This window comes from Ovis aries, chromosome 2, assembly GCF_016772045.2.
Source record: "Ovis aries strain OAR_USU_Benz2616 breed Rambouillet chromosome 2, ARS-UI_Ramb_v3.0, whole genome shotgun sequence".
NCBI lineage: Eukaryota > Metazoa > Chordata > Mammalia > Artiodactyla > Bovidae > Ovis > Ovis aries.
In genome coordinates, this window is record NC_056055.1 from 194,279,272 (window position 1) to 194,299,180 (window position 19,909).

At 37.5% G+C, this 19,909-nt stretch overlaps 1 protein-coding gene across 2 annotated transcripts in view; it reads right to left on the minus strand.

Annotated features, from left to right (window-relative positions):
* Window positions 1-2,885: 2,885 nt before the first annotated feature.
* Window positions 2,886-19,909, minus strand: part of TMEFF2 (transmembrane protein with EGF like and two follistatin like domains 2) — a 284,403-nt gene continuing 267,379 nt past the window's right edge. The window contains exons 8-10 of one of the 2 annotated variants that reach the window (XM_027965049.3): window positions 7,874-7,997; window positions 6,190-6,348; window positions 2,886-3,275 (exon numbers count right to left, since the gene is read on the minus strand). In XM_027965049.3, coding sequence (XP_027820850.1) covers window positions 3,179-3,275; window positions 6,190-6,348; window positions 7,874-7,997 — 380 coding nt within the window. In that variant the 3' untranslated portion in view covers window positions 2,886-3,178. Of the gene's footprint in view, window positions 6,349-7,873; window positions 7,998-19,909 lie in introns of both variants that reach the window. The other variant, XM_060410149.1, reaches the window with a different exon arrangement.

Genomic DNA, 19,909 nt, shown 5'->3' on the forward strand with positions numbered 1-19,909 from the left:
GGACCGTAGCTTGTCAGGCTCCTCTGTCCATGAGGATTCTCCAGGCAAGAATATTGGAGTGGGTTCCTATGCTCTCAGGAGATCTTCCCTTCCCAGGGATCAAACCCAGGTCTCCCGCACTGCAAGCAGATTTTTTACTATCTAAGCCACCAGGGAATCCCAGTACATGCATAATGGATAATAAATGGACAATGAATGAATTAGTGGTGAATGAAGGAATGAGTGAATGACATGGCTTAATAGCAGTTTGTTTAAAAAGAGTTTTGAATTTAAGTTGAGCAGCAAAATTAGCTAATGTGGTCTTAGGTAGAATAACAAAAGTATAGTGCCTGGTTTCTGAGTATCTAGAATCTTGGAATTTCAGAGATTAGAAATGATGGGGAAACTGAGACTAGACATGTGAGATGACTTGCTCATAGTTCCACCCCAAATTTGTGGTCAAAGTAGGATTTGCATTTTGAGATCATGACTCAGTTAAATTTGCTTTCTACAAGTTCTAGTATATTCTGTGCTGGTCAGACCACAACTGTAGCAGACTGTGCAATTCTGAGCTATACACTTAAAGATATATAGCTGCAACGTAGCATCTGTCCAAGGAAGGATGATGCAGATGCTAGGGGAAGGTGGAAACCATATCACGTGAAGATGAGATGAAGACAGTATGGATAGTTCACCTAGAGAAGAAAATGCTTACAAAGAGTTAGAATGTACTTGACAAAGTGAGTGGGAAAACATAGTATATCTGTCCTAATATTTTAATATATATGTCATTCTTCCTTTGCTCCAGAGGAAAAACAGAAGCCATGTGTAGAAGCCATAGAGAAATAAATTTCAACTCAATATGAGAAAAATGTTCTCAAAATTAGAATTGACCAAGAATAAAATTCCAAGTGATAATATATATGCAAGAAGAGGGTAGATGATTATGTCAGGATGAGATTGTGAGTTCGTTTAGAGGAGAGGTCATATTTTAGTTGTATTTCCCTAAGACCTTGAATTATGCCTGGTTTGGTTTTAGTTGCTCAGTCATGTCCAACTCTTGTGACCCCATGGACTGCAGAACGTCAGGCTCCTTTGTCCATGGGATTTCTGAGGCAAGAATACTAGAGTGGATTACCATTTGCTTCTCCAGGGAATCTTCCCAACCCAGGGATGAAACTAGCATCTCCTGTACATGTCTCCTTCATTGCATGTGGATTCTTTACCCCTGAGTCACCAGGGAAGTCTCTGGAGAATGCCTGGCACATAATATATGCTCACTTAAGATTTGTTATGCATCTTTTAAAAAGAATCCTTTCATGGGTTGGGTGAGCATGGAAGGAATATAGGAATAGGAATATACTGCATCACGAACTCAAGGGCTTTTCTAACACTTAGGTTTATGATCCTTTGATGGGCAAAGTAATGTATCAATATTTAATGAAGCAAGTCATTTCATGCTCTTACAAGTAAAAGTCAGTGGAATTGTTGTTTCCTTCAAACTCTGGTAAGCCCTGTGATGTTGCATTTTTGTTCCTCCCTTAGGAGAAGGAAAGGTTTGCTACAACCCGTCTTACACAAAGGTGATCACAGCTAGTTATATCTCTGTACCTGGTGATGAAACTAAAATTCCATGTGGAAGTTTAAATAGACGTTGTTTGTACAAATAGACTACGACCAATTTTTGGAAACATGTGAATGATGGTTATGCCTATAGCTTCACACTTTTCCAAATGATGACTAACCTAGAAAAGCAGATTTTTCACAGAGTCCTAAATCCTATTTAGGCTGTCACCTTTAAAAAATGTTTTAACAAATATCTTAAATATCACTTCAGGAAACTTATTTTTCACTGAATATTTTATTTTCAGAATGTGTTGGTTTGACATTTGTCCTTTTTTTGTGTGTGGCCACAAAAGTGTCATTCCTTTCAGTATATGCAGAGGTCATTTGAAGGAGACAAAGAAAGCTTTATTTAGATTACTGTGTTAGCCACAGAAAGCTGTGAAAAACTAAATAATAAGGCAATTATTTGATTTGTTATTTTCTTCTTATTCCTTGAGAATTTTTACAGTTTATTTTTTCCAAAATGGTCATGCCTATTTATATGCTCAAAAATCTATATGGATTTTCCACTAAGGTCTTTCATATGCTATGGGATTAATTTTCATTCTTATCATTAATATATATATATATATATATAACATTTATCTGTTTTTATGAAATATTATCATCTTAGTTCCATTTCAAATAATGCTGCTGCATAGTTATTCATGACGTATTTGGTTATGATTCTAACTTATTTTTAAAGAACCATATACTATAAATACAGCAAGGTGCTTCTGAGAATTCATGATTTGGTGTTACCCATTTAATGATGTTATTAAAGTTTTTCCCTAGTTGTTAATTCCATGCACCTAAATGGAATAGATTTTGTGCTCTGTGCATTCCTAATATGTAGCTTGTTCAGGACCTTTCAGATATATGCACTTAACTGGGAGAGTCTAAGATATTTCCCAAATAAAAACCAATGTCTTTTTTCCCTCTCCTTTATGAGTTATAAAACACTTTTCCTCCCCTTCTTCTTTGATTTAATTTATATGCCAGAGATTTTTCTGCTCTGGGGATGAAAATGGAAGACCAGGGAAGAAAGTTGATGAAACAGAGATGATTCAAAGATCTGAAATATTTTATCCTCACTCGATATAAAGTAAATTATTTTTTCTCTTTTCCAATAACCACCATTTTCCTTGATCTTGGAATCACTCAAAACCTAGCCACTGAGTCCTGTATAAACCAATGCTTTGTCTCAAGATGTGGAGAAAGATAAAATACTGATACCTGTACAGAGGTATTAGCTTGATTATATTTACAGTTATGAGATACCGCAAATTTAAGAATGCCAATTTTTTCTCATCACTGAGTATTTATTATATATAACAAATACATGGGAAAGAAAAAACTATATTGTGTGATATAAATAGTTTATTTACATTACAGAAAAACATCAAGACAATGTATACTATTTCAAATATATCCATACATAATCAAATATAGCTGTAGTACATGTTTTCATTGGTGTAGATTACCACAAATGCAAGGCAACATGTGTAGATCTCTTGTCTTATTCTTTTGTCTATAATACTGTATTGTGTAGTCCAAGCTTTCAGTAGTCCAGCCACTGTGCAACATGCTCCCTTTAGATTAACCTCGTGGACGCTCTTGTTGTGTTGTCTGAACTGTAGTGCCCTGTATTTTGCTTCTGTCTGTGAATTCTGTTGCTTCTGGGGCATTTCCTAGAAGGTTGGAAAGTTTACAAATCTTAGTCCAGTGCTATTGCTACCTGAAGTCCAGTCCCACAAAAACAGAGTGAAGTTGTAGATTAAGCAAGTTATTAAAATATTTCAGATGTAAGAATTTATTATTAGCAGAAGCTGAAATTATTTTGTAAAAGGTTTTTGGTTTTGTTTGTTTTTGCTTCTCCTTGCAGATGTCTTTAAGCGTCTATTAAACAGAACTGAAGAACAGACGTGGAAGTTCAGGAGGAATACATTCACCTAGTCCTTAACTGCTTACTCATTAAGGCAGAAAGAATGACTCAGCACAATGTAATCGAGCAAGTGTGAGCCCATCTAACCTCACGTTGAAGGTCTTCAACAACTTTATATTTTAAACGTCCCAAGGGTGAATATTATATTGACATTTCAATGCTAAAAGTTTAAATCTTATCAAACCAGAGAATGAGCCAACTGTTAATATAGAATCTGTAATGAAAAGGGATATTGTTTTGGTTCAGCCTAACATCATTTTTGTATGTGAAAAGTATAAGCTAGAGACATAAATTGGTACTGATTATTTAGCTTCTATAAAAAGCTAATACTCAAATCATTTAAAGAGCTCTGTACTTTTATGATATAGCAATGCTTTGATGATACAAATAAAAACAATAGTATAGAGTTCATATAAAATCATATTATAACAGCCTATAGAGTATCAGAAAATGCATATTCATATATATGTTCATGTATGAATAAATGTATATAGTATATAGATATATGATTTTGGGGGGGAAGTAGATCTGTCAAAATGAACATGGAGCTGGAAGCCACATTCCTCAAAAGTAAAAAGAAGATAGGTTTTGTTTTCACATGGAAAGTGAAAACAGATATGCGCCTTAAAAAGCAGCCAGCCTAATGTGGGGCTCAATTTAGGTTATCTTGAATAGCAGAATACAAACATCATGACCAGTGAAAGGGGCAGTATGAGTGATAATGAAATGTACAAGCTCTGATATTAGGCGGCCTAGACTTCATTTCTGCCCTGATTGCTCACCTGTGTACACTCAGCAACTTGCTGACTTCTCATACCACAGACTGCCTGTCTTTAAAACGGGGATAATTGTTCCCTCTTCATAAAGTTTTCACATGTATATTCACTGTATGTGTGTGTATACATACATGACACACATACACAGACACACACACATAGAGACACACAATTTCTGGGGAGATAAGGACCCTATGTATCCCAGTTGTTTTTATTATGTATGGAAATAACACTATGACTAATAAGACTTCTAAACATCTGCTCAAGCATTGAAAGTTCTGCATTTTTGTTAGTACATGAAGTAGCAAATCAAATTGTTGAGATTAGATCTATTACATATGAATTTCATTTTTCATATGCTGGTATTGCTTAGATATTAGAAGGCTCAACACCCTTGGAGTAATATGGCACACCTTCCTGTGTTTAGATGCTTTTCTATCTTCTCTTTTACACTCAGTGTTTTTGGTTTAAGTTATTTTTACACTCCCCAGAATCTATTTTAATGTAATCCATTGACTCACTTGGCATCTAAACATGAGAGTCGAGTTGATGAACTCAACTTGGTTTCGAGTAGCACAGAGCTCCCATCGATGATCTTCCCTTAAGCCTTTAGGCCAGGGAAGGATTTATGAACCGCATTTTGTCTTTTTCAAGAGCAAATGCCACACTTGTCTTCAAAGAAGATAGCATGATACAGATACTGAGACATATTAGCACTTTTATTTTCTACAGATGTGATACTTTTATTTTCTTGTCTTCTGAAAATAATTTTTTGGGAAACATTTTGATTTACTGTAAAGCTGCACAAACGATTCAAAGTCTAAATGCCTTGTGAATTTGGCAGAAACCTTGAAAAACTTCTTGGAACTCTTCTCTTGAGCAGAGTGAAATCAGATCAGAACAGAATATCTTCAATAACGTTTCTGGTTAGACCAGGACATAAATAATATACATTTGGTCTGGAATCTATTTCTTGGTTACCATGAATTTACACACTACTGAAGTTAAGCACTTACCCAGCCTCTGTCCTTTACTCCAAGCCCAGAGTCAGAGATTAGTAATTATTCGTTTTTTTTTTTCTGTTGAAACTGGATGAGATCTCTGTATTTCTCTCAACCCAACTCTCCAGGAAATAATTACTGTTTGATTGTTCTGGGGTTTGATATGAAAGCTGCTTGTGAAATTTGCTGTGTGTTTCCATGTACTACAACATGATCATTCTCATTATAATTATTTTCTTTGAATTTTGTGATTAAAGTTATTTTGCTAAGTTAAGATAAAAATGTATTTGTTATTTATACCAAATAAGTTAAAAATGGTTATACCTGAGAGTTATACTTAGAAATATAAGTACTATAAGTGAGAGCTATAATTTAATATTTTTCTAGGTCTTCTATAAAATCTATTCTGATCTTATTTGGCACGCTGAGGTCTTCCCAACCCACGGACTGAATCTGGGTCTTCTGCATTGCAGGTGGATTCTTTACCTTCTGAGCCACTAGGGAAGCCTGAGTAAGGAAATGCTGGTCATTTAAACAGTCTGTTAGTAGTCTGAATGAAGACTGACTTTTTATAGTTAAAAGTAAAGAGCATATTTAAACAAAGACTGGCATTACACATTAGAAGAGGAAAGAAAAGGCCTTTGCTTAGAAAATAAATAATCCTCATCAAAATGCAAAAACAAGGAAAATAATTTGTACCACTCCAACATGAACGTCATTGTCTTTCCATTTGGCTATTCAAATGTTATGATGAAGAAATAGGACTCCAGAGAATGGATGGTTGCGGAGTCCACAAAGGGACTTGGAATCAGAGTGATCTGACTCAGACAAGGAGGAATGATGTATCCCTTTATGTGGGTGACCACTGAGTATAGCTACTGACCTTGTGATGCAAAGAACCACCACACAGATGACGGCAATCTGAATCGTTCCAATCACAGCTGCGATTAGGACGTACTGAAATCGGACTGGGCCAGGAACAACATACAGTACACTGTAATCCTTTTTTTCACAGTGTTGTCCAGTATAACCAGCATCACACCTGGAATAAATGATAGCATCCAGTTACCTAAAGCTGCTGTGCTCATGTTTATAGTTGGCCTATGGCCATTTCTCTTCATTTTGAAATTAAGGCCTTTTGTTTCCTTTTCCTGCTCTGAAAAGATAGTACTTTGTAGATTTGTTTATCAAATACTTATTTTCAAAAAGGATCTCTTTTTGTTTTTCATTTCAAAGATATATGGTTTCTTTTAATACTTATAATAATAGAGTTTGAAGACAGGGAGATGATAGAAGCCCAGGAATAACTGTTCTTTCTATTTTTTTCAGGTGAGCTTTACATTTTATTTAACTTGCTCTTTTAACCTAAGTCAACATAATTACTTGAGAAAAGGCGCGTTTCTGATGACATGAGTATAAAAAATAATGCTATGTATTAATTTTTTGGATAAAGCATTCTCTATGCAACAGTTAGAATGTGTTAAAAAATATGTTAGGGCCAGAGGTACAGCAAGACTGATTTCTTTAATTTACTGTTCATAAAGTTGTCTGCTTATGTTAGAGAGTTAAATTTCTGTAGTAAAAAGGTAATTACAATGTAGGCAATAAGGTTTGGCAAAACAAGCCCATGTGTATTCATCTGAGAACGAAGACTGCCTCTCTATCACTCAGCCCTCATCAGAAAGCTCAGGTAGATAGTGTTAGAATTAGCAGTTGACCATGAAATGGGGAAACAGCTCACACGAGAATAACACTAGTGGGGATCAACTTGTCATTGACTTTGTGCAACTGTTTTAGTACCTTACTTTGAATGTCTCATAACTATATCCTAGACCTTTGGTTTCTGCATCAGAAGGGTTTAATAATGACAACTCTGCTGGGAATGACAGAGCAGTGGGAGCAAGTTCTCAGTCTGCCTGGCTCTACTGGAAGGCAGGTGCTAGTGTGTTCAGTGAAGGAAAACATGAAAGGAAGACAGATCTTGAGAAAGAGAGAGAGAGGAAGGAAGGAAGAAAGAAGGATAAGATGAAGAAAAAGAAGAGGGAGGGGAAAAAGATGAAAAGGGCAGGGGGTGAAGGGAGGGAAGAGAAAAAGAGAGCAACACTCCTTTCCCTAAACAGCAATATGCAACCTATTTCGCCATTTGCTACTTGTATACGCCGTTTTGGAAAAGATGGCCTACCCAAAGCAACCATGTTATCTTACGTAGAGTAAGGCCTCATTCAGTCATTTGAGAAATATTTGTCAAGTCTCTAATCTGTGCCAAGCACTGCTCTGCATCTATGGGAAAGAGTGGGGAATGAACCAGAGGAGGCCATGTCTTTAAGGAACTTGTAATGCCCAAGATACAATTTTAAATTCTACCAGCAGAATGTATATAATGATGCGTTACATAGTACTTGCATATGGAAGGTGCACAGATATTGTTTTCTTGTGTGTGTGTCTGTGTGCAGGAGAGGCAGAGAAAAGTGTGGCTGCTGATCACCCACTCAGGCAGAATGCCATCCAGAATTTAGTTTCTATATTTTTACTTTATGCATGTAAAAGTTAAAGGGTGAAAACCTTACCTGCAAGACGGCTCCTGCATATTGATAGAGTGTTCACACTTCCCGTGCATGCAGAAGCCATTGTAGTGTTCTGGGCAAGGTATGTGGTGTTCTCTGGCACTTTCTTCTAATTTGTTAGCATTCTCTGTGAATACAGACAAAAGCAACATCCCCTGTAAATACTTTCTTAGCCTGGTAAGATCAACCAGGATATTAAGAAGCAAAGCTACAGTAGGCAAACAATATTTAAAAGGGTAAGAATTAAAAGGCCATGCTTCAGAAGAAAGACGGAGAAAGAACTGAAAGACAGATGTCTTTGCAATTGTGTTTAGAGATGAAACTGCAAAATTACCCAGTGCTTTTCATGCTTTTATGTAATTTCCTACATCTTTAAGAGCCAGTAATGTTTCTATGTGTTGTCAGACAGCTTTAACTTTCCTTGTGTAGAGACAGTGCATTGATCATAAAATAATTCAGGAAGAAATATCCTATTTTGTGAATTTCAAAACCCCCGCATAATGTCCCTAAAAGTAAATTGCTGCAGTGCCTTGACACTCTCTCCATGTGGGAGCTTAAAAGTTAAAATATGGCCGTGTTCAATTGTTAAACAGAAGTTTTCCAAACCAAATGCAAATTTCAACAAATGTATTCTTTCAGGCTGTTTTCATCTACAGTGAACATGAATTTTCCTAGCACCCGTACATTTTCTTATTGCCTAAATAATGCTATTGAAAGAGCAAATGTTATTTCAGAATCACTTATGTAGATCCTAACACAGTATTTCTAAATGCTGTGAGTATATTCTAATTCATAATATTTGGCCTATGTTTGCAATGTCATGTGAAATTTAAATTTACAATAAAGAAAAAACTTGTGTCCTAAAATGAACCCTTTCCCCTGTCATTAAGCCTTGTTTTCTCATATTTCTATAAAGATAGTAAATATTTTTCCTGACCTTTGCTAGTTTAAATACATTTGCTTCCTGTTTGTAATACCATCTCTAAGCTGTCTTTTGATTCTTTATATGTTCGTTTTATGATGTAAAGTTTTGCCTTTTTTGAGTTTCTTCTATAATCTGAGACCTGATATACTTTAAGATTCTTGCCTGAAGTATGAGAAATGTAAATCTCTTGGCTTTTCACTTTCCTGGTGGTCCAGTGATTAAGACTCCAAGCTTCCAATGCAAGGGGCACAGGTTTGATCCCTGTTCAGGGGGCTAAGATCCCACATGCCATGTTGCATGGCCCCCAAAGTATAAAAATAATAATGCTTTTCAGGACCACAGTAATTGGTCAGCAGTATGGATTTTTCCAGCGATGGAAGATTGAGAATTAATTACTATTTTTATGAAATAGATTATCTCCTACTATTTCTATATAGGGGTATAGCTTTTCTTTTATTACAGTGCATTCTTATAATTTTTTACTGTCCATCATGTGTGCGTGCTAGGTCACTTCGGTCGAGTCTTGACTCTTTTTGACCCCATGAACCTGCCAGGCTCCTCTGTCCATGGGATTCTCCAGGCAAGTACACTAGAGTGGGTTGCTGTTCCCTCCTCCAGGGAATCTTCATAACCTAGGGATCAAACCTGGGTCTCCTGTGGCTCCCGCACTGCAGGCAGATTCTTTACCACTGAGCCACCGGGGAAGCCCCTTACTGTCCATCATAGATGATGACTATATTCATCATGAGAAAAAAAAATGTACCTTCAGTATTAGTGAAGTAGACAAATGTATTATTTGTGTTTAAGCAGAGCTATAAAATACCTTTAAATTTTAATACCTAGGGTATCATCTGAAAAATATTAGCGTTTGAAGTAAATTGTTAAATATGTTACGTGCTTTCTTGTATAGGAATATTTATGCACATAGGTATGAGGGTAATATTTCAAATTGCATACCCAAAGAATAAAGGACTAGTCATAAGGATGCTGAAGAGACTGGCGATGGCATTTCAGCCATTCCTTTGTTTTACATCTGTGTCTCTTTACCTATTTAGGTGATCTTTTGTTTGCATTGTAATATTTCTCCTTTGATAATTACTATTAAACTGCAAGAACCACTTTCATAGAAAAGATAAATATATATAACTTTCTCTTTTGGTTTCTTCCCTTCTTCCAAGTGACCATGGTGTTTTTGGTAACAAATAGTGCCTGCAGGAAGCAAATAACACCCAAATTAAAATGGATAGTGTGGAGTCAGATTTCCAATATGGGCGTAGGTGACCAAAGTGGAAGCAGGATGGCGGCAGGATTTGGATACACCTTCAGAGGGCTTGTGGTCATTCGTGAAGCCACGAAGACTGGACTCATCCCATGCCTTGGCCAGGAGGCTACAAGCCAGAGTGGACAAACTGCACACCTGCTGCTGCTGAAAGATTTTTGCCAGCCTCACTGCTGATGCAATGAACCAGCACTGATTTACACTCTTATTTCTGGATCTTCTCCCCATAACAAACTATTCAACATTCTATTTAGTGTTCGTTAGTAACTCTTCAGTGCTTCTGCACACCTGCATGTAGGGGAATTTTCTCTAACTTCCTTACATTTCACGTATATACTGTGATTTCAGTCGTAGTCTTATTCAAACACATCTTATTAGGGCTATCTTTTTTTCCTGTCAGTTGCAAAAGTAGATGAAGAAAAGAAGATCAAGATTTTCTTAACTCAGATTCATTTTTAAGGCTATTTTATTTTTAAATCTGTCCCTCACCCCATACTGGTTTTTTTTTTTTTTTTTTCTGAATTTGTACCATGTCCACAATTAAGAACTGAAGTTTAAGGGCAAAATGAGAGCTTGTCTGAGTGGTACTGTTGCCTTAGTGTAGCTAGAGCTGAATGTTTTCACAAAGTTCATTATCCAGACAGAATGATCAAGTGGGAGGGGAATAGTCTCCATCATAAAATCTGCTAATTAGTTTACACCATTCCTTATGAGCTTGGAGTGCTCCGTTATGCTGCTCACAGGATACTGTCAAATAAGAAAGTTAGATTGAAAATAAATGAGTAGAAGAAATGATCCCTGGGCAAGAAAATGAGGAATCATCAATATATGTCAACAAATTTATAGTCAACCCAAACAAGCAAACCAGTTGATTGAAAACCTGAATATATAACCACTTCTACTAATGCAATAGACATGTTTCGGAAATGAGATTTGAGTGTATTAAGAAGAGTAGAAACACAGAAATCTAATATACAAACCAAATGTGTGTATGAACCATAGTGGGTATTTGTGATCCTGATGTTTATGCATAGATACTGAAGCAATAACAAATCATTTAAAGATTTTAAATCATAGAAAAATGATACTTTGGAAGTCTGTATGTTTTCTCCAGTGGTTGATGATTTACACATCAACATCTCTCTTCTCCATTTAAAAAGAGATTTAATGTAAGGGTTGTGCTCCTTCTTCTAAGAGAGTGAGTGATGATGCTAGAAACTTTTCGTATCTTTGTTTAAAATCTTTGTCCAGTTTGCTGTTTTAAATGTTTACAAATGGTTTGCTCTGAATGAGATCCTGACTTCTTAAAGGAATGATTTCTGGTATAATCTGAGTTACTTGCAGCAGAACTCATAGGGCTGCATGCCCATTGCTAGTCAGCATTCTGGTCAAGAGCTACAGAAGAAGGCTGCTTTAAAACACAGCTTCATGTATGGTTTCTGTCCTGGTGCTTTCAGGGAAAGAGACATGGCAAGCTGAAGAGACAGAAGAAATGGTGAATGGCAAAACCTTGCTTTAATCACAAGTCTAGTAAGATAAGTTGACAGAAAGTGGACAGAACCAGGCACAGCAATTCAGAGACTTAAATCAGTACAGCCCAGAGTAGGGTGTGTGTATGTGTGTGTTTCTCACTACCCCAACTTTCTTCCCCCAAAGTTAGAAACAAGATGTCATTCAGGAATTAATCTGTCAAAGCAAGACATTATCTCTTGAAGCAGAAATGTGACTGTAAAATTCAACTAAAACTATCCCTACATCTGAACGAAGGATGATTTCCTTAGGATAAGGGTTCATTCAGTTCAGTTCAGTCGCTCAGTCGTGTCCGCCTCTTTGCAACCTCATAAACCACAGCATGCCAGGCCTCCCTGTCCATCACCAACTCCCAGAGTCCACCCAAACCCATGTCCATTGAGTCGGTGATGCCATCTAACCGTCTCATTCTCTGTCATCCCTTTCTCCTCCTGCCCTCAATCTTTCCCAGCATCAGGGTCTTTTCAAATAAGTCGGCTTTTCTCATGAGGTGGCCAAAGTATTGGAGTTTCAGCTTCAACATCAGTCCTTCCAATGAACACCCAGGACTGATCTCCTTTAGGATGGACTGGTTGGATCTCCTTGTAGTCCAAGGGACTTTCAACAGTCTTCTCCAACACCATAGTTCAAAAGCATCAATTCTTCAGCACTCAGCTTTCTTTATAGTCCAACTCTCACATCCATGTATGACCACTGGAAAAACCGTAGCCTTGACTAGACGGACCTGTGTTGGCAAAGTAATGTCTCTGTTTTTTAATATGCGGTCTAGGTTGGTCATAACTTTCCTTCCAAGTAGTAAGTGTCTTATAATTTCATGGCTGCAATCACCATCTGCAGTGATTTTGGAGCCCAGAAAAATAAAGTCTGATACTGTTTCCGCTGTTTCCCCATCTATTTGCTATGAAGTGATGGGACCAGATGCCATGATCTTCGTTTTCTGAATGTTGAGCTTTAAACCAACTTTTTCACTCTCCTCTTTCACTTTCATCAAGAGGCGCTTTAGTTCTTCTTCACTTTCTGCCATAAGGGTGGTGTCATCTGCATAGCTGAGGTTATTGATAAGGGTTAGAGCTTGGCCAAAGAAGCATCTGAATGTCATGTTCTGTCATCTGTTCCAGTGCTCTCCAGGCTTCTGGGCCCTGAGAAGCCAACTTTAACTAGTAAACCCAGAGTCCCTAGCTGCAGATATGGCTGCATTAGACTGTTAGTGTCTGATGCTATGAAATAGTCAGTTAGTCAACAACCCAGTTCTCTTGTTTTGAAGTTCTGCTTCCTAAATAGTCTTAAAATAACTGGACATTTATGCAGCCTACACATTGGTAATGGCTTTGACACTACCACCTGGCCATCTTATCCGTTTGACAGTTATATATTTCATTGGAGTGAACTGATTGGTTCTGAGTTTCCATGCATGTTAGGGGCACAAGTCATCTTTCTTCAGCCTACTGAATTCTGAGGGTTTGTAAGATCAAATTTCTGCATCTAGAGGCTAAAGGACCAGACCCTATCCATGGTGCATCATAGTCTGAGAGGACTTTGCGGGCTGGTAAGATGATATTTCTCTGGAGATATTCCTATTTTGCTTTAATCAGGACTTTTTTAAAAAATATAATTTTTTAAATTTGTCTTTGGCTGTGCTAGGTCTTTGTTGCTGCACAGGCATTGCTCTAGTTGCGGCGAGCAGGGGCTACTCCCTGGTTGCAGTGTGCAGGCTTCTCACTACAGTGCTCCTTTTGTTTCGGAGCACTGGTTCTAGGTGTGCGAGCTTCAGTAGTTGAAGTTTCCAGGTTCTAGAGCACAGGCTCAGTAGTCGCGGAGCACTCGCTTTGTGTTCCAAGGCATGTGGGATCTCCCTGGACAGGGATTGAACCCATGTCTCTTGCATTGGCAGGAGGTTTCTTTACCCCTGAGCCACCAGGGAAGCCTCAGGATTTTCTTTAGGATATGTCTACAAAGCTTTTACGCTCTTGATTCCTTAGGAGAAGTCTGATTCTGTGTAGGGCTTTTAGAGTAATTTGGAAAGATCCTAAACTAGAGATATCATCAGAATTTAGAGGATGCTTTAGGGAGGCAGATTTCCACTGCACGTTTTTAAGCAACTAGAGCTGTTCAATAGGGGAAATGAGTTAAAGAGTGAAGTGGTGAGTTTGTGTGAAAATTTTCAGATGTGTTACTATTTCTCAGATATTATAGGGTGTTAACAGTAGATTGGATTGTTTCAGAACTCTAGGTTCTTTGACTTTTAAGAGTAATATTTAATTGTATTGTGAATATTTACTTACAATAAATTACTAATATTAATATTTCTTGAAAAATATTATTTTTGATATCCTAGGAAAAGGAAGTAGAGAAATAAGGACATTATTTAGATAAGAAAATCACTTTGCTTAAATTATGGGGACATTTTACTATTTTAAAGGGTGCAAAATATCTTAAGTATTTACCATGTCTGTAATTCAGACATTCTAGCATAAAGTGATCTTCACCATGTCTTGTCTTCCTTGTGGGGAACAAAATGTGGATCTTACTTCAGTTTTTAACATCACAGATTATCTTGACAAGTGGATGCTTGTGAATTATACAATGTGTATTATCTTCTCAAGTCTCTTTTCCTGTGGGTACACAAAATGCGCTACATTTTTCCAGAAAAATGAAATTTCCATTTTGGGTGTCTTTATTTAATACTTTTACTTTTCATGGTTATAACAGTACAAGGAAACCCTAGGACTGAGATAGTCCTATACTTAGACACCTGTTGTGATTACTTGATTTTATTCTTCTCTTGCTTACTGCCCTATTGCTAAAGAAGTTTGAAAATAGTTTTATTTAACCAACTAGAAAAATAAAAACTATCTTTTTTTTCCCCATTATATTTATATTGTACCCAAGACAGGAAACAAATTATGAATTTAGAAGTACAGGCATGATGGTCCCCTTGTTGATTAGAGTTGGTTTCAAAGAAGATATACAATTCTTATGATTTCCTGTCCTTATCTTATCAGGTATAAACATGTGAGGTGGCAGTAAAACCGCATATCTAACTTGAATTGCAATCGAACTTTTTTAAAGACCAGAAAAGCATTCCAATTGAATGGATTCTGAATGTAATGCAATCTGAGTTCTTACAACTTAACAAATTCTATAATAGCCTCACCTGCTGTCATAGTTTCTACAAGGCACAGATGAGTAGATGAGAAGAGTCTCTCCTTTTTTAAGCCTCTGCTGCTGCTGCTGCTAAGTCGCTTCAGTCGTGTCTGACTCTGTGCGACCCCATAGATGGCAGCCCACCAGGCTCCCCCATCCCTGGGATTCTCCAGGCAAGAACACTGGAGTGGGTTGCCATTTCTTTCTCCAATGCATGAAAGTGAAAAGTGAAAGTGAAGTCGCTCAGTCATGTCCGACTCTTAGCGGCCCCATGCAGCGCACCAGGCTCCTCCATCCATGGGATTTTCCAGGCAAGAGTACTGGAGTGGGGTGCCATTGCCTTCTCCGTTTTTAAGCCTCTAGGACACTCAAATGAGAATGCTCACTAAAAGTGACAGCTTAACACAAGGGACATGGAGGCATGTAGGGACACAATCAATTCTAAAGTTTTGTCAAGAGCAGAGGCCCAGTCTAGGAATAACAGTATTATCAGTTATTTCATCTGTTAAAGATTTAGAAAAAATAACCTCAAAACAGAGATCAGGTCTTTCAAGTGCTACATTTCTTCCGCAAGTTGAATATTATCCTGTTTTTTCAGAAGAGTAATTGAAAATATTTTGATCCTAAAATTTGCTAATGAAGCAAAAATATGAGTTGGGAGCAGGATGGATGGGGATGTAGAGAAATTCTTTCTGATTGTACTGTTGATCAGGCACAAATATAAAATGTGAAATGTGATTGTCTATATCACTTGGATATATAAATATTCTTATTGGACATAAAATGAAAATGGAAGAAAACTAATTTTCATGTTACTAGATTCTCAGGCAAGACCCTTAATGGAATTATTCAAGAATTGGCTGAATTTAAATTGGAAAAAATATCAGTGTCTGAAATATAGTAATTTGGGGACTGGGGTGAATGAAATGGAACAATACTGGATGATTGTTTTCATGGGCTTTTATTATCTCAGTTTCTACTGGTAATGTATTTACATGGAGAAAAGCTGAGAAATCTGTAAAATATTGGGAAAGAAACTTGTATGTATCATTTTAACTTATGACATCCAAATATAATATTAACACACTTAAGAATTTGACATCACAAGTTTCATACTTGTCTCTAGCCCAAAATTCTTGACCTCTAAGATAAAAAAGGAAAAATAAAACTTGTTTGTTATTGAGAGAAAAATAAGCAGATCTTTAGCCATTTCTCTGTCTCCTGCCTTAAAAATGCCCTGCATGGCTTTAGATGGCAGAGCCCTCCAGAGAGTGAAGAGTGCATGCTACTGGGGGAACTGCACTCTGCCTGTAATGGTCCTTTACAAACTTCACCATTCAGTCAAAAGCCTATTAACGCTCAGCAAGTGGGTAACTCCTATAGGTTTAGAGGATTAAGCTTGAAGACCTTTTAAAAATGTAGTATTTTATGGAACGTCCAATGTCTTCGACAACACTTCATAAACATCAGGCCTTGGGAAGAGGCAGGGATGTATGGTTCATTAGTCTCTCAGGAGTCCAGAGCTGGAGTTGCCTTAAGCTTATCTGGGGCAATTTGTTACAGCTCTCCCCACTGAGCTCTTGCTGCAGCAACACTGTTCTCTTCCAAGACAAAGTTTACTGTAAACCTCAGAGAAAGAAAGAATCCTGGGAAGCTATGTTATGTCAAGTATACTCTCCTCCCCCTTTTCTTTTGTCTTGAACTAAACCTATGCATTTCTGGCCAAACTTATTGGCTCAGTGGCTAATCTGGGTGTCCTTTCTTAGTGAGCTTCTTGGGTAACAATGTTGAAAATGACAACACAAGTAACAGAGGGCTCAGATCCTCTTTTGCCTTCTGGGCTACGTGAATCAAGCTCTTTTTTCTTTCTTTTATGGGCAGCATATGCAGCAATGGATGAATAGTTGAGATAAACCTTCTCAGGTGACATATTTGTTTTCCTGTGTGACTCTGAAATTATTAGCCAACAGAGAATGAGGAGGATTTAGCTTTCACTGAGACAGCAGAAATTTTTAAAGATTTTAATAATGTAGATAAGGACCAAAAAGTTGGTGATGTATTATATGAACATTTACTGAAATAGCAGAAAATTGTAAGGATTTTGATAATGTAGATAAAGGCCAAAAATTTCTAATGTATTGTATCAATATTTCTTAAATACCTACCATGTGTCTGGCACTGTGCTATGTACTAAGTGTAATATATATCTATCAGTTGTTTCCAGATGATTTTGCTTGTTGTTTTCTAAACACAGCCAAGAAAACAGATTCCTCAGACAGGATGATATTAAGTATATCTACAATTCCTGGAGAATCTACAACATGCCTAGCACTGTGTTAATACTTAACATGATAAAAAATATGTTCTGTAATATAGCCCTTCAAAGCAGATTTATAAAAATCTCATTTTATATAGATGATGAAACTGAAGGTCAAATAGGCTTCATTACTTGTCTTAGAAATTTACACAATTGATAAGCAGAATTGGCATCAAAACTAGGGCTCTTTCCAGTATACCATGCAGACTATGCATTTAAGAACTTATTAAAATATAGGACAACATCTGGCTTCCATATCTTATTTGCTGTTTGCTTTTTATAACTCCTGACTCTTTACCTCACCTTGATCCCATTGATGCTTTGAAAAGCAATCTTTTCCTTTTCTTCCTCCTACCTTGGGAGAGATTTCTTGTCCAGGGCCAACCTATCATGCATCCCAACCCCTCAATCCCCCTCAAGTGTTCTCTCCATCAATTTTTTCCTTTCTCTCCATTATCTTTAACTTATCTTTACTCTTTGCTCCCAGCCATCAGTATTTAAATATTTTCAAGTATCTTCCATCTTAAGATAAAAATTCACCAACCTCTCTCAACCCATGTCCCTTGGTAGACCTCTTGTCTCCTTTTCCCCCTTTACTGCTAAACTTCTTAAGAGTGCTATCTCTGCTCCCATTCTTCACTTCCTGAGCTAACTCCCACACACTCTTTAACCCACCACGTCTCTGGTCACCCCTTCAGAGAACCTGCTATGACAAGGTCAGCCAACAACATCTTTGTTGCTAAAATTTAGTTATTCTTCTCAGACCTCAACTGTCTCAATCTTTTAGTAAGATTTTCAGTAATTTGATACAGCTGACCACCTCTTTCTTTTTGAAGCCTTTTCTTCCCTGGGCTTCCATATCATCTACCTCTTGTTTCTTTCTTCTTCTTCTTCTTCTTCTTTTTTTTTTTTTTTTGATTGTTCCTTCATAGCCTATTTTGTGGGTTCTTTGTTTCCAACTAGTTCTTAAAGTATTGGTGTTTTTCTAAAGTTCTTTTCTTTTTGCACTTTAAACATTCTCAGGGAGGGAGCTCACTCATACTCACCCAAGGCTTCTATTGTAACCTCAATGCCTCTGACTTCCAGATTCTGATTAGCCAGCTCAGAACATCTTTTAATAAATGATCACAAAGAGTTCCATATCTATGTATTGAAGTGGCAAACGTCTCATAGGCATCTCAAACTCTTCAGCTTCTCCCACTCCTTCCTCTACTTCTTAGGCAAGGCATATTCATCCACTCATTAACACAAACCGGAAATCTGGGTTTCACTTTCAAATTCTAACTGAGTAAATCACCAAGTCCTATAGCTTCTGCTTTTTACGTATCTACTAAGTTCCTTCGTTTTCCTACAGTTTGGTGGCTATTCTCTAAGATCAAATCTTCACTATCAGCTAGTCTTCAGTCTTGCCCTCTCTGAGTCAGCTTTCCACACTAGAGCCAGAGTGATGCTTCTAGAAGAAAAACGTGGGTGCATAATGACCCTGCTTAAAGCTCCCAAAGAAGCAGCTCTTGTTATTCTCACTACTCCTCCAATGAGTTAGATTTCAACATTAGCTAGAAGGGTGTGCAAAATCTGTTCCAGCTTTTCCACTCTCACCCCTTGTAATTCTCTTGCATCCTCCTACACTCATATGAAACCTCTCTCTGCCCTCTGGGACTTTCCATATGCGGTTTCCTTTATTGGGAATATTCATTTCCTCCTTTTATCATCTATCTATGTAACTCCTACTCATCATTCAGGTCTCGTCACTGACACTATATCCTCTGAGGAGCTTCTGTAATCTTCTCCCCTGCCCACTCATTCTGGACTCACTGCCTTCCTTACTTAAAATCGTTCCCCTCTCCTAGTACTTTTCACACCAAATTTTCATTGTCCTTTACTTGTCTGTCTGATGCATTAGTTTAGAAACTCCTTTTTAAAGGCAAGTATTGTTGCCTTGTTTATCTTACTGTTGTGGTCTCTGTGCCTATCACAGACCATAGCACAGGGAAGATGATGAACACACATATATATATATATATATATTTTTAAAGTTACCTTTTCTCTAGGTTATCCCCTTACCACAGTTGCCAGCATAGAGAACCTGCCAGAAACATCCAGAATTTATATCAGTAGAAAAAGAATCTTAACATTGTGACATGGGAACAACTTTTTGTAGGGTGAAAGTGGCATCAGAAAATGAGGGGCGAGTGAGAGATGCCTTAGAAAAGAATGTCTGCTGAGAGGTAGGGCTACAGACCCTGTAGAAATGGACCAGGAGAAAGGGATGAGGTGCTTTCTTTCTGCACTTTCTGGTGGGGTTAGTGGAGGCATGAGTATATCATCTGGCTTTAAAAATAGTATTCCCTCTGTTAACAAAGGAGGTGTGGTTCTAAACAAAGCATTTATAATCACCTTCATGTAATGACTGAAGGATATGGGAAATCTAGTTCTTATGGGGAGAAAAATGGAGTCCATGTGTCTGTACTCCCTCAGAAACCACACTGGAACCATGTATGGCCAATTCTGAATTCCTAAATTCTAATCTGGTCTCCACAGTCAAAGCTATGGTTTTTTCAGTACTTATGTATATGTGAGTATTGGACCATAAAGAAGGATGAGTGCCAAAGAACTGGTGCTTTCTAATCATGGTGTTGGAGAAGACTCTTGAGAGTCCCTTGTACTGCAAGGAGATCAAACCAGTCAATCCTAAAGGAAGGCAGTCTTGAATATTCTTTGGAGGAACTGATGCTGAAGCTGAAGCCCCAATACTTTAGCCACCTGATGTGAAGAGCTGACTCATTGGAAAAGACCCTGATGCTGGGAAACATTGAAGGCAAGAGGAGAAGAGGGCGGAGATGA